Source organism: Stomoxys calcitrans, chromosome 2, assembly GCF_963082655.1.
Source record: "Stomoxys calcitrans chromosome 2, idStoCalc2.1, whole genome shotgun sequence".
Classification (NCBI taxonomy): domain Eukaryota; kingdom Metazoa; phylum Arthropoda; class Insecta; order Diptera; family Muscidae; genus Stomoxys; species Stomoxys calcitrans.
Window position 1 is genome coordinate 117,496,374 of NC_081553.1, and position 14,143 is coordinate 117,510,516.

General features: G+C 38.0%; 1 protein-coding gene across 1 annotated transcript in view; it reads left to right on the top strand.

Moving 5' to 3' along the window:
• The window catches only part of LOC106084041 (serine/threonine-protein kinase D3), a 132,845-nt gene that overhangs the window by 104,001 nt on the left and 14,701 nt on the right, over nt 1-14,143 (top strand). Inside the window, exons 5-6 of the mRNA XM_059363363.1 lie at nt 5,349-5,486; nt 5,786-5,997. Coding sequence (XP_059219346.1) covers nt 5,349-5,486; nt 5,786-5,997 — 350 coding nt within the window. The remainder of the gene's footprint in view (nt 1-5,348; nt 5,487-5,785; nt 5,998-14,143) is intronic.

Sequence of the window (14,143 nt, forward strand, 5' to 3'; positions counted from 1 at the left end):
ATTCGTGCCATTGTAGCCTATGACGCCGAACGCGTTCGAATCCTGGCGAGAACATCGAACAATGCGATGTTTATCCCCTCTTAATGTTGACGACATTTACGAGGTACAATGCCATGGTCATTTAAAAAATTTTCCCAAAAGAGGTGTCGCACTGTGGGACGCCGCTCAGACTCGGCTATAAAAAAGGTACCTTATCATTGAGTTTAAACTTGAATCGGAAAGCACTAATTGATGTGTGAGAATTTGACCCTTCTCGGTTCCTGGTGGTAATGTTCTTCCTTAGGGTAATGTTGTCATTAGGGGAGGGATGGCACCTCAGACATTTCGACACAAATATGGATATCGAATTCGTTCTTTATTCCCAACGAAAATAAAGTTCAGTTAAGGGGGTGCTTTAGGGCGTACCCCAAAACACTTGGCTCCAAAATTAGATATCAAATTCCTTTTCTACTCTCAAATACTTTTCAGTTGAGTCCCATATTGTCGTAATGGGTCAAATAACTCATTTGACGTATCTGAATCCCATATCTAAAAATTATATAGCCTATATTTTCTTCCAGACAAACTTACAAAATCTATGAAAATTTTAAGATCTGTTCAGCCAAGTGTCATATAATCATAATGGTTGGCGTATACGAAGTTACGGTGAATGAACACATTTCGAACCGAACACTGATTTTGGTAATAAAATTCAATGATTTGCAAGCGTTGCTCGTTAGTAAGTCTATTCATGATGAAATGTCAAAGCATACTGAGCATCTTTCTCTTTGACACCATGTCTGAAATCCCACGTGATCTGTCAAATACTAATGCATGAAAATCCTAACCTCAAAAAAATCACCCTTTATATAAAGATTGTGTTCCAGCGGACGGCACTAAAAAAATCTAAATTCTTTTTAAAACTCAATTGAATTCGAATGGGGACAAGAAAGAGAGAACAACCTTTGAGTTCAGAACATTGATGAGACGCGAGTACTTGACACGTTCAAACGAAGAGGCTGCCGGAAAGGCAGTAAAGATCCTAGGAGAGGATACGGACCGAGGCGAATTCTGAAAGATAATAAGAAAAAGATCAGTACCATCTTCGGCTTCTACAAAGGATGCTTAGTCGCACCTTTTTGAATACCAGAGGTTAGCACGCTGAATGCCTTGGTTCGATTCCTGGCGAGACCATCAGAAAAAATTTTCAGCGGTGGTTTTGCCCTCCTAATGCTGGCAACATTTGTGAGGTACTATGCCATGTAAAACTTCTCTCCAATGAGGTATGGCACTGCGGCACGCCGTTCGGACTCGGCTATTAAAATGAGGCTCCTTATCATTGAGCTTAATCTTGAATCGGACTGCACTCATTGATATGTGAGAAGTTTGCCCCTGTTCCTTAGTGGAATGTTCATGGGCAAAATTTGCAATTTTGCATGTGAAGACCACAGAATTTCTGACATAAGATTTTTTAACATGTATTTAGAGTTGTTAGGGCAGATAATAACCTGATTACTATCTTAGGTTTATGCTCGCAAAGTCAAGGGTGATATTCAGTATCCTCTTCTCCAACAATCAATTTTAATGCATTACAGTTATTGAACAGAGCTGATAGAAAGTGTGGTTCATAGCTATATATCCGACTCTTCATATTTTTTATAGGCAGCACCATGGGATAGGCGGTATATTCATTTAGTCATTCCGTTTGCAACACGTCGAAATATCCATTCCGACTCTACAAAGTATATATATTTCGTATCGTCGTCAAATTCTAAGGCGATTTAACGATGTCCGTGTATCTGTCCGTCTATTCGTCTGTCCGTCTGTTGTAATCACTCTACAGCATTCAAACATTGAGATATTGAGCTGAAATTTTGCACAGAGACGTATTTTTGCTGCATGCAGGTTAAGGTCTTGAACGGATATAGCTGCCATATAGACCGATCTACCGAATAAGGGTCTGAAACCTATAAAAGCTGTATTTATTACACGATTTCGCGGAAATTTGAAACAGTGAGTTGTTGTAAGCCTCCCGACATTCGACTCAAAAAAGGTTCAGATTGGACTTTATTAAGATATAGCTGCCATATAGACGGATTTTGGGTCTGAAACCCATAAAAGCTGCATTTATTACACAATTTGCTGAAATTTGAATTAGTTAGTTGTTTTTTCAAGCCTCCCGACAACAGACCCAAATATGATTCAGATCGGACCATATTAAGATGTAGGTGTCCGGAAAACTATGAACTACTATGAGAGACAAATGAATAGTAAAAACGGACCCCCAACGTTGACGACCCACGCAAACGAAAATGGACCATGATTTGCGGATCTGCACCTGGAATGTCCGCACTCTTTATAGAGAAGGTGCAGTATACACGCTGGCGGATGTATTAGAGAAGTACCCGGGAGATATTACCGCCTTACAATAAGTGCGAAGGACTGGGAATGGCATCACTACAACACCAAACGGTGACGAACTATACTATAGCTGTCATAACATGAGGCATGAATTTGGCTGTGGATTTGTGATTAGTCGGAGACTTAACCACCTTGTCTCCAGCTTTACTCCGGTGGATGAGAGACTAGCCACAATCCGCATAAAAGCCAAATTCTTCAACATCAGCCTTATTTGTGCCCATGCCCCGACGGAAGACAAAGACGAGCAGACCAAGGATATTTTCTACGAGGATATTTTCTACGAGAGAGAATATGACCGCTGCCCCGCCCATGATATTAAAATCGTTCTGGGAGATTTTAATGCGAAAATAAGGAAGGGAGACATCTTTGGTCCAGCAGTCGGAAAGTTTAGCCTCCACGAGATAACGTCCAGTAATAGGTTGAGGCTGATAGATTTTGCCGCGGCAAATAACGTGGTAGTTAGTAGCACCAGATTTCAACATCAAAATATTCACAAAGCCACATGGCTGTCACCCGATCAAAACACGAGAAACCAAATTGATCACGTTGTGAAACATGGAAGGCATTCATACAGCGTCTTAGATGTACGATCGATTCGTGGAGCGAATATAGATTCGGATCATTACCTTGTTACAGCAAAGGTTCGCACCCGTTTGAACATGGTGAGGAAAGTACGATCTGACACTGGATGGAAGCTGGACATTGAAAAGCTGCAAACACAACAAATGGCAGCGGCATTGTCTACTCGACTGACCCAACTGCTTGATGAAAGCACTCCTTGTTCCGATGATGTAATGGCGCAGTGGCAAACTATTGCCCATGCCAGATGAAGAAGAGGTATCGAGAGAAAAGGAGAGAGGAGAAACGTCTATTCCGCAGAAGGAAAAAGGAAGTGGAAAGACGTGAGTGTGAGCGAATTGAGATGTACTGGAGTCAGAATGAAGTCCGGAAACTCTACCAAAGAATTAAACATCAAACCGATGGTTTTGGTGTAGGCACATCCTCCTGCAGAGACAAAGAAGGAAATCTGGTAACTGACACAGGTAATATGCTGAGGATATGGAAAGAACATTTTACCCAACTGCTTGTGTCCGACGTTGGCGGCGAAGAGGTTACCGCAGAACCAATCCCTGATGATGGTATAGAATGTTTACCTCCTAGTCAGAATGAGGTCGAAGTAGCAGTGACCCGACTAAAGAACAATAAAGCAGCAGGAGCCGACGGGCTATCCCCTGAACTAATAAAGACCCGAGGCGAACGGCTAGAAGAACTAGAAGAACGCATACCCGATGATTGGAACCTCAGCATACTATGTGCCGTACACAAGAAAGGAGATTAGACAGAATGTGACAACTACAGAGGAATAAGACTACTCCCAATCGCATACAAGATACTCTCGAGCGTACTGTGTGAAAGATTTAAACCAAAAGTCAATGAGATAATTGGGCCCTATCAATGCGGCTTTAGACCCGGTAAATCCACCGTGCACCAGATATTTACACTTCGCCAAATCTTGGAAAGACTCGAGAAGGACAAATTAATGCCTACCGTCTCTTTGTTGACTACAAAGCCGCTTTCGATACTCCTTTACGTTCAAAGGTATTTCAAGTCATGTCTAAGTTTGGTATCCATGCAAAATTAATAAAACTCTGCAGGATGACACTTGCTGATACGCGTTCTTCAGTAAGAATCGGAAAGAATCTCTCCGAACCATTTAACACCAAACGAGGTTTCAGACATGGAGACAGCCTATCTGGTGATCTCTTTAATATTCTGCTGTAGAAGATTATACGCGATGCAGATGTGAATAGATATGGCAAACTAATCACAAGAGAGCGCATGCTACTCGCCTATGCCGACGACATCGATATCATAGGTCGGTCACCGGAAGTAGTAACTGCAGCCTTTGAAAGAATCGAAAGAGAGTCAGTGAAAATGGGTCTGGCAGTAAATGGAGATAAGACGAAATGGATGGTTTCAACTCCCAAAAAGCCTTGCACAACCGAGCTGATAAAGAAAATGGAGAAAGTTGGGTACCACAACTTTGAGACAATCAGTAGCTTTATCTACCTCGGCACCGCCGTAACCGAAACGAATGACACCAGTTTTGAGATAAAGCGAAGAATAATACTGGCAAACAGATGCTACTTTTGACTAAATAAGCAGTTTAGAAACAAGGCCACCTCGACAGACGAAGGTTACACTATACAAGACACTGATACTACCCCTGTTGTTATATGGTTCTGAAGCATGGGTACTTGTGAAAGCAGATGAGGCAGTGCTTGGAGTATTTGAGAGAAAGATTCTTCGTAAAATATATGGACCAGTTTGCGTTAACGGAGAATATAGGTGACGTATGAACCGCGAGCTGTATGACGACGATAGCATAGTTACACGCATCAAAATACAACGGCTGCGTTGGCTAGGTCATGTTGTCAGAATGGATAAAGAAGCTCCAGCAAAGAAGTCTTTTGAAGGCAAACACTGTGGTACACGCAAACCGGGAAAACCAAAAGCCCGATGGAAAAATCAAGTTGTGGGAGACACCTCGAAACTTGGTGTCAAAGATTTTAGAATGAGCCGAGAAGATCGAGGCGCTTGGAACGCTATTCTACGTTCGGCTAGTAGAACAAATTTTCTGTCATAGCCAATTAAAGTAAAGTAAAGTAAGCTATCGAAAGTGTTGTATATATATTTGTATACTTATTTATAAGTATATACGAATGTATGTTTCTTAAAAACTCCAATCTATAACAGTTCGAAGAAGATTATTTTAACAATCCAATAAATGCGAGATTCGCCCAGCCATTAGGTAACCAACATTGTCGGCTAAGATGATGGTCCATATACTACAGTCTGATTTATGCAATCAACTATCTGATTTATGCATCTTACTACTCCATTTATCTTGTCACGATTTTAATATCCTTCCATTGGTTTCTTTACAGCCATTTTATACCCCACATCTGATATGCCAACCTTAAAACCACACAATCTAAATGTCCATTCGTATAAGGCGCCAACATTCTGTGATTTCTGTGGGGAAATGTTATTTGGTCTGGTGCGTCAAGGTCTCAAATGCGATGGTGAGTATTAATGACTTCAGTAATGCCCACCCACCCCAAAAGCACACCATTTTGCAACGCACATTCGCAATGTAACAGATGCCGCTCTATCTATTTATCATAATTTAATACCACTGATTTACCTAATATTTGCTAAAGTTGGTAATGGAGAATCATCGTTGTCATTAACAATTCATGAACCTCTCTTTTTTGTTTGTTTTCTTCTCTTCCTTTCTTTTTTTTTTTTTGTATTTCCATATCTTTCATATCTACGTTTCGTGGTCCTTGTCGCCAACAACGTTATCGCTGTTGCCTCATAGGTTGTGGCCAGAATTATCATAAGCGTTGTGTCGTGAAAATCCCCAACAACTGTAATCGCTCGAATAATTTGCACAGCAGCAGCAACAACGGCAACTCGAAACGTTCCTCGCTCCTGCAACCACCCAGAAGTCCATCGGGAGGCTCCACACAATCACTTATCTCCAATGATGACCACCATGCCACCGCCAACCATGAATCGGGGAGTTCTCTGGTAAAAAGGATGTCTGATCTTATGAGTGATATGATTAAGTAGATCTATTATTGTCGACCGACACAGACAGACCGACCATCCATATAGTTTACCAAATTAGGGCATATTGAAATTATTTTAGCATATTGCAATTAATTAGCAAATGGGGATGGGTATGAAGACGAAAAAAACTAGGGTATTGGACATGGCAATGAAAAACATCATGGGAAAAAATACTTTGTAGGGAAATTTAAGAACACAAATTTAAATGTTTCTACATTCTCTGAAGCTATAAAGGAGGGAAACGGATACCCTCCATTTATTTTTCTTCAGAACCCAATTAGCCAAGTATGAAATATTATGGAGATCGGTTAACATTATCGCATGCCGACACGACGTCCAAAATGGGACGAATTGCACAAAACAAAATTTGGATGAAAATTTGAGATTTTTCCTTGCTTAAAGTATTTTAGAAATGATAACGAGCCTTAAAAAAAATTCAAAATAAAGATGCTTTCTTAAAATTTAAGTTGCTATGTACTTACGGACACAACCATCCGTATCGAATTCCAATCACTGATTGACTATCATGTCTGACACAAATGACTGACTGTCCAAATAAATTTTTTTTGAAATTTTCTTTTATATCCTCCACCATTGGATGGCGGTATACTAATTTCGTCATTCTGTTTGTAACACCTCAAAATTATATGCGTCTGAGACCCCATAAAGTACATGTATTCTTGATCGTCATGAAATTTGAAGTCGATATAGCCATGTCCGTCCGTCTGTTCGTACGTCCGTCCGTCCGTCTGTCTGTCTGTCGAAAGCACGATAACTTTCGAAGGAGTAAAGCTAGCCACTTGAAAGTTTGCACAAATACTTTTTATTAGTGTAGGTCGGTTGGTTTTGATATAGCTGCCATACATACCGACCTTCGGTCTTGACTTCTTGTGCCTCTAGAGGGCGCAATTCTCGTTCGATTTGACTGAAATTTTGTTTGTGGTGTTCTGGTATCACTTCCAACAGCTGCGCTAAGTATGGTTCAAATCGGTCCATGTTTTGATATAGCTGCCATATAAACCGATCTGGGTCTTAACTTCTTGAGCCTCTAGAGGGCGCAATTCTCAGAGGATTCGCAGAGGGCGCAATTCTCATCCGATTTGACTGAAATTTTGCGCGACTAAACTGAAATATTACACAATGACTTCTCAATGTTCAGCTTTTATTTATGGTCCGAATCGGACTATTACTTGTTATACTCTCCACCATAGGATGAGGGTATACTAATTTCGTCATTCTGTTTGTAACTCCTCGAAATATTCGTCTAAGACCCCATAAAGTATATATGTATATTCTTGATTGTCATGACATTTTAAGTCTGTCCATCCGTCCGTCCGTCTGTCTGTCGAAAGCACGCTAACTTTCGAAGGAGTAAAACTAGCCGCTTAAAATTTTTTACAGATACTTCTTATTAGTGTAGGTCGGTTGGGATTGTAAATGGGCTATATTGGTCCACGTTTTGATATAGCTGCCATATAAACCGTTCTGGGATCTTGACTTCTTGAGCCGCTAGAGGACACAATTCTTATCCGATTTGACTGAAATTTTGCATGAGATGTTTTATAATGACTTCCAACAACTGTACTGAGTATGGTGAAATCGGTCCATAACCTGATATAGCTGTCATATAAACCTATCTGGGGTCTTGACTTCTTGAGCGTCTAGAGTGCGCAATTCCTATCCGATTTGGCTAAAATTTTGCACGACGTGTTTTATTATAACTTCCAACAACTGTGTTAAGAGTAGTTCAAATCGGTCCATAACCTAATATAGCTGCCATATAAACCGATCTGGGGTTTTGACTTCTTGAGGCACTAGAGGACGCAATTATTATCCGTTTTGGGTGAAATTTTGCATGAGGTGTTTTGTTATGACTTCCAACAACTGTATTAGGAATGGTTTAAATCGGTCCATAACCTGATATAGCTGCCATATAAACCGATCTGGGATATTGACTTCTTGAACCTCTTAAGGGCGAAAGTTTTATCCGATTTGGCTGAAATTTTGTACAACTGCCTCTCTTATGACCTTTAACATACGTGGCGAATTGGCATGAATCGGTTTATAGCCTAATACAGCTCTCCTATAAACCGATCTCCCTAATTTACTTCTTCAGTCATCGGTCAAATCTGCTCTTCTATTTTGAGTCGACAATAACTGTTGCTCTAGCAAACTTTTGTGCAATTTTGAATAGCAAACTTCGTTTAGTATAGTCTATGGCTAATTTCTTGATTTAAAAAATGAATGTTGAATAGTTTCTATAGCTTTCACTTTAAAATGCGTAGAAATATCTCGTTCGTATTAATTCCGCAGGTCCTGTTTATCTAGCACATTTTTATACTCACCACCGAAGGATGGGGGTATATTCATTTTGCCATTCCGTTTGCAACACATCGATATATCTATTTCCGATAAAAGTATATATATTCATGATCACCGTAAAACTCTAAGACCATCTAGCCATATCCGTCCGTCTGTCTGTTGAAATCACGCTACAGTCTTTAAAAATAGAGATATTGAGCTGAAATTTCGCACAGATTCTTTTTTTGTCCTTAAGCAGGTTAAGTTCGAAGATGGGCTATATCGGACCATATCTTGATATGGCCCCTATATAGACCGATCCGCCGATTTTTGGTCTTAGACCCATAAAAGCCACATTTATTTTCCAATTTTGCTGAAATTTGTGACAATGAGTCAGAAAACTTTTCTTTTTCTCCAAACGTGCTTGTAAGCTAATTTCATCATACTTAACCGGACGCCGTCAAATCATCAATGTTGGTGTTATAATATCTGCAGCAGTTGATGTATCAAGAGGTGTTCCCAAGGCTCTATCCTTGGTTTCTTGCTGCAGCAATTGATGTATAAATGAACGATCTTCCTGATATTCCGATGCATTGTAATGTGCAAATGTACGCTGACGATGTTCAGCTTTTCTCAAGCACTGAACCAAATTGTGCACAATCATGAAATGAATGAAATGAAATCCAGAACTGGGCGAGTAAAAATTGTCTCTGTCTTAATCCGGCAAAGACTAAGCTACTGATATTCTCAAAACGATCAGCTACTCAAATTCCTCCAATTAGAGCTACTCTGAACAACTCAGTAATAAAAACTGTTGAATCATCCTGTAACCTTGGTGTAATATTCAACTCGAAACTGACTTGGACCAATCATATTAACAAAGCTGTTGGTAGAGTTCAAGATATGTTGCGAAGTTTATGGTCTGTGCGGACTTGTACATCATTTCATGTTCGTATGCTTTTCGAAATCTCACCTCATGCCCACTCTACTTTATGGATAAGAAATTTTCGCAAATTGTGATTCGAGAGACTTCAACAAACTGAAAGTAAGCTACCATAACATTGCTCGCTACATATTTAATAAGAAAAGGAGGGACAGAATTTCTCAGCTCACCTACAAAATATCGAGATTTCCACAGTCGGATGGACATGGCTAAATTGACATAGAATGTCAAGACGATCAAGAATTTATATATATATATACTCTATAGGGTCGCAAAACAATATTTCGAGGTGTTACAAAAGGAATGACTAGATGAGTATACCCCCAATCCTATGTTGCTGGGGTATAACCAAAAGTTATGTTGCTGGGTATAACCAATGATGTTACATTTTTTGCAAAAAAAAACACAAAACTTAGATGTTTATTGGAAATTTTTGGTTAGTAAGCGGACAACTTTTGGTTGGAAGCGAAATCCAAACCAATTTTTTTCTTGGATACTCGTTTTTTATAATATTTCCAACGGTATATTTAAATTTGAAATCGGTTGACATATAGTCCTAGAATTTTAAAAATACCGATGATAGCTTGACTAAAACTACAAAAAAAATTGTAATTCCAATAACTCATAGACCGTTTGAGATATTCCAGACTCTTTAGCATATTTTTTGTAGGGTTTTTTAGCTCTATCTTTAAAAAAGTCAAGCCGATCGGTTCGCAAAAAACTGTTTGGTAAGCTATTCAAAATTTGACATGCTCGAAGTAACCAGCTTTGAAGTCCCAAGGATCAGCCTCTGGAGCCACTAAAAACCACAAACAAATCCCTCAACATTGACATTGTTTAGTTCAGTGAACATATCTCAATTCGTACAAAAGTTCCAGAGTTATTTTAAAGATTTTTGACCACATTGTGCTGCGGCTGTTTGAAAATTGAGTTCAATATATAGATTCTATTTTGCTAACGACATGTCAGAATTTAAATGAATTTTTTAGTCAGTCTGGTGCGTTTTTGACTTTTCTTCATATGACAATTAAATATGTAAGACGTTTTTAAATCGTTTAAAAACAATTCCGATCCGTTATTCGAAGAATTACATCTACCCATAAAACTTAAAACTAAGAACAACGCAAAAGGACTCCAAAAATCAACTAATACATTTTAAAAATCAACTACTACAGTTTTATTGTACTGCATTGTTTCACTGATCCTAGTTTCTTTATAAGCATAGGGCTTCATAAACTATAAACTTTTTATACCCTCCACCATTAGATGGGGGGTACACTAATTTCGTCATTCTGTTTGTAACACCTCGAAATATGCGTCTGAGACCCCATAAAGTATATATATGCTTGATCGTTATGTCATTTTAAGTCGATCTAGCCATGTTCGTCCGTCTGTCTGTCGAAAGCACGCTAACTTTCGAAGGAGTAAAGCTAGCCGCTTGAAATTTTGCACAAATACTGGGCTATATCGGTCCATGTTTTGATATACCTGTCATATAAACCGTTCCTGGGTCTTGACACCTTGAGCCTCTAGAGGGCGCAATTCTCTTCCGATTTGACGGAAATTTTGCACGTAGTGTTTTGGTATCACTTCCAAAAACTGTATTAAGTATGATACCATCGGTTAATAATCATACTTAGCTGTCATATAAACCAATCTTGAATCAATAGAGCGGGCAATTCTCATCCGATTTGGCCGAAATTTTGCACGAAGTGTTTTGTTATGACTTCCAATGGACTTTGCTAAGTATGGCGCAAATCGGTACATAACCTGATATAGCTGGCATATAAACCGATCTTGGATCTTGACTTCTTGAACCTCTAGAAGGCGCAATTCTCATCCGATTTGTCACAAATTTTGCACAACGGCTTTTCTCATAACCTTCAACATACATATCTAATATGGTCTGAATCGATCATTAGCTTGATACAGCTCCCATATAAACCGGTATCCCGATTTTGCTTCTTGAGCCCCTACAAGGCCCAATTCTTATCCGAATGAACTTAAATATTACACAATGACTTCTACAATGTTCAGCATTCATTTATGTTCCGAATCGGACTATAACTTGATATAACTCCAATAGCCTAAAAGTTCTTGTTCAAGATTCTTTGTTTGAACTCGACAAATGCGATCCATAGTGGAGGGTATATAAGATTCGGCCCAGCCGAACTTAGCACGCTCTTACTTTTTATATAATAACAATTGTAATTTTCAACAACGTTGTAATCTATCGATGGTCTGCGTCAGAAATGTAGATATTGACTTATTGATTTTTCTTAATAGCATACCTTCAAGGAACTATTTAATTAAACGTCATTATAATGTAGCAATAATTAGTGTAGAATACCAGGTGGTGGGATATACATAAACTTTTAATTAATTTGTATTTTAGGTCATATTGAATCTCGTATTTAAGGTCTGATGTATTATGTGAAAAATTAATTTTTCAAGAGCCATGAAGCTCTCAAAGTATACTCTGCTGGGGCTAAGTGATTAATTGTTTAATCAAGAGTTATTCTAAATTTAATAACAATGGGTAATAGTACAAAGTGCATCGACAAATTTCATCATTAATCAAATAAATGGTTAACATCTTGTAGATTCACATCAATGGATATGTATCTATTTTTTGTTTTGTAATGAAGATACTCCCTTTTAAAGTCTAAATATTCCAAAACTTCTTTGTTAATATATCATAACTTTGAAACGATAAAAGCGATTACATTTTTTCTTTTTATCAATACATTTCTAATTTTTCGCTACTTGATTAATCAATCAATCAAAACACCCCGAGTTAACATTCCTACTCATGTACTTAATTAATGTATAAAGATTTTATCATTTTTTTAATAATATTTAATTTAATTTCAAATAAAACATATACAGATACTGATTTTTTGTTTTTCTCTTGGTTTGTTCGGTTTGTTTTAAAGTTTTTGGTTTTGATTCGCTTAATTCTATAAGATCGTTTCTTAGTTAGATATTTTACTCTCTCTCAAACCAAATTTTGGTCCAAACCCCTATTCACTATGGATATTTCATAAAATTATTTGGAAAAAAAAACACAAACAATCAGTCATAAAAGTTTAACCTGATCGAATTTTGTGTACCCACCACTATGGATGTTGCTGAAAATTTTGAATCTGAACTTCATTTTTTCAAGAAATAAAATAGGGTAATGATTGAGGCTTCTAGAGACTAAAGAGGTGATATATGGGTTGTATCCATTTATTGACCTACATGGGCAATATTTGGCAGAAGTTTTAAAAAAAATTGTGAAATCACTATATTTATTTATTTACTAACCTTACCTGAAATGTGACGCGAGTATTTGAGGAGGACATAAGCGAACCGAATTTAAATCAAAAAAATCGACCTTTATGATAAAATTTGTTTAAATTTTTCAATGAACATTCCTTTAAGTGATGATATCTCATAACAATTCGTACTGTCTGATTCAAGTTAAAGCTTTCTCTTTTTGTATTGCCGAGTCCGAAAGGGGGGCTACAATAGAGCTAGCAAAATATCGATGGCAAAATTGATGCTATCAATATTTATTTTTTTGATTGAATATCGATTGATATTTTTCCGATGGATACTATCGCAAAAAAAAACTAAATAAAACTAATACCCTACACCTACCCTAAAAGTACAATGTGGGACCTATATCCAATTCTGAACCAATTTTGATGGACCTCGGCGAGCAAACATGTTCAAACTGTAAAAACTACGGTTGACAAATGACAACATTATGACAAATTACCCAAAATCTGACGAACGTATAGATGGGAGCTATATCTAATTCTGAACCGATTCCGAGCAAACTTCTCAGATATTGTCGTAGTCGTCGATAGTTGGCAAGATTGGTCAATAAATGCGCTTGCAGTAGCTCTCAAAGTGAAAATCGGACGATTTGCATATATGACAGCTATATCTAAATCTGGGCCGATTTGTATGAAATACATCAGTAATATTAAGAGTTATAACAAAATCCTTCATGCAAAATTTCGACAGAATCGGATAACAAATGATCATTTTTGTGCAATATTTCTCAGAATCGGACGAACATATATATGAGAGCCATATCTAAATCTGAACCGATTTCGAGCAAACTCCTCAGATATTGTGGCAGTCGTCGAGGAAAGCGTTTTGCAAAAATTTGGCAAGATGAATCAATAAATGCGCTTGCTGTGACTCTAGAAGTTAAAATCGGGCGATATATATATACGGGAGCTATATCTAAATCTGAACCGATTTCCATGAAATTCATCAGTAATATTGAGTGTCAAGAGAAAATCGCTCCTGCCGAATTTCGAGAAAATCGATCTACAAAAGACAATTTTATTGCAATATTAGTGGAAATGGGACGAACATATATATGGGAGCTATATCTAAATCTGAACCGATTTTGACCAAACTCTATGTATATTGTGGTAGTCATCGAGGAAAGCGGTGTGCAATATTTTGGCAAGATTGGTCAATACATGTGCTTGCAGTGGCTCTAGGAGTGAAAATCGGCCGATATATACATACGAGAGCTGTATCTAAATCTAAACCGATTTCCATGAAATTCACCATAAATGTCGACAGTTCTAAAAAAATCCTTCCTGCCAAATTTCGAGAGAATCGGGTAACGAATGACCATTTTATTGCATTATTACTGAAAATCGGACGAACATATATATGGAAGCTATATCCAGATCTGAACAGATTTTCTCCAATTTCAAAATGCTTCGTCTCTAGGCCGAAAAACATGCGTGTACCAAATTTGAAGACGATCGGATGAAAACTGCGACCTGTACTTTGTACACAATTTAACATGGACAGACGGACAGACCGACGGACGGACAGACAGAC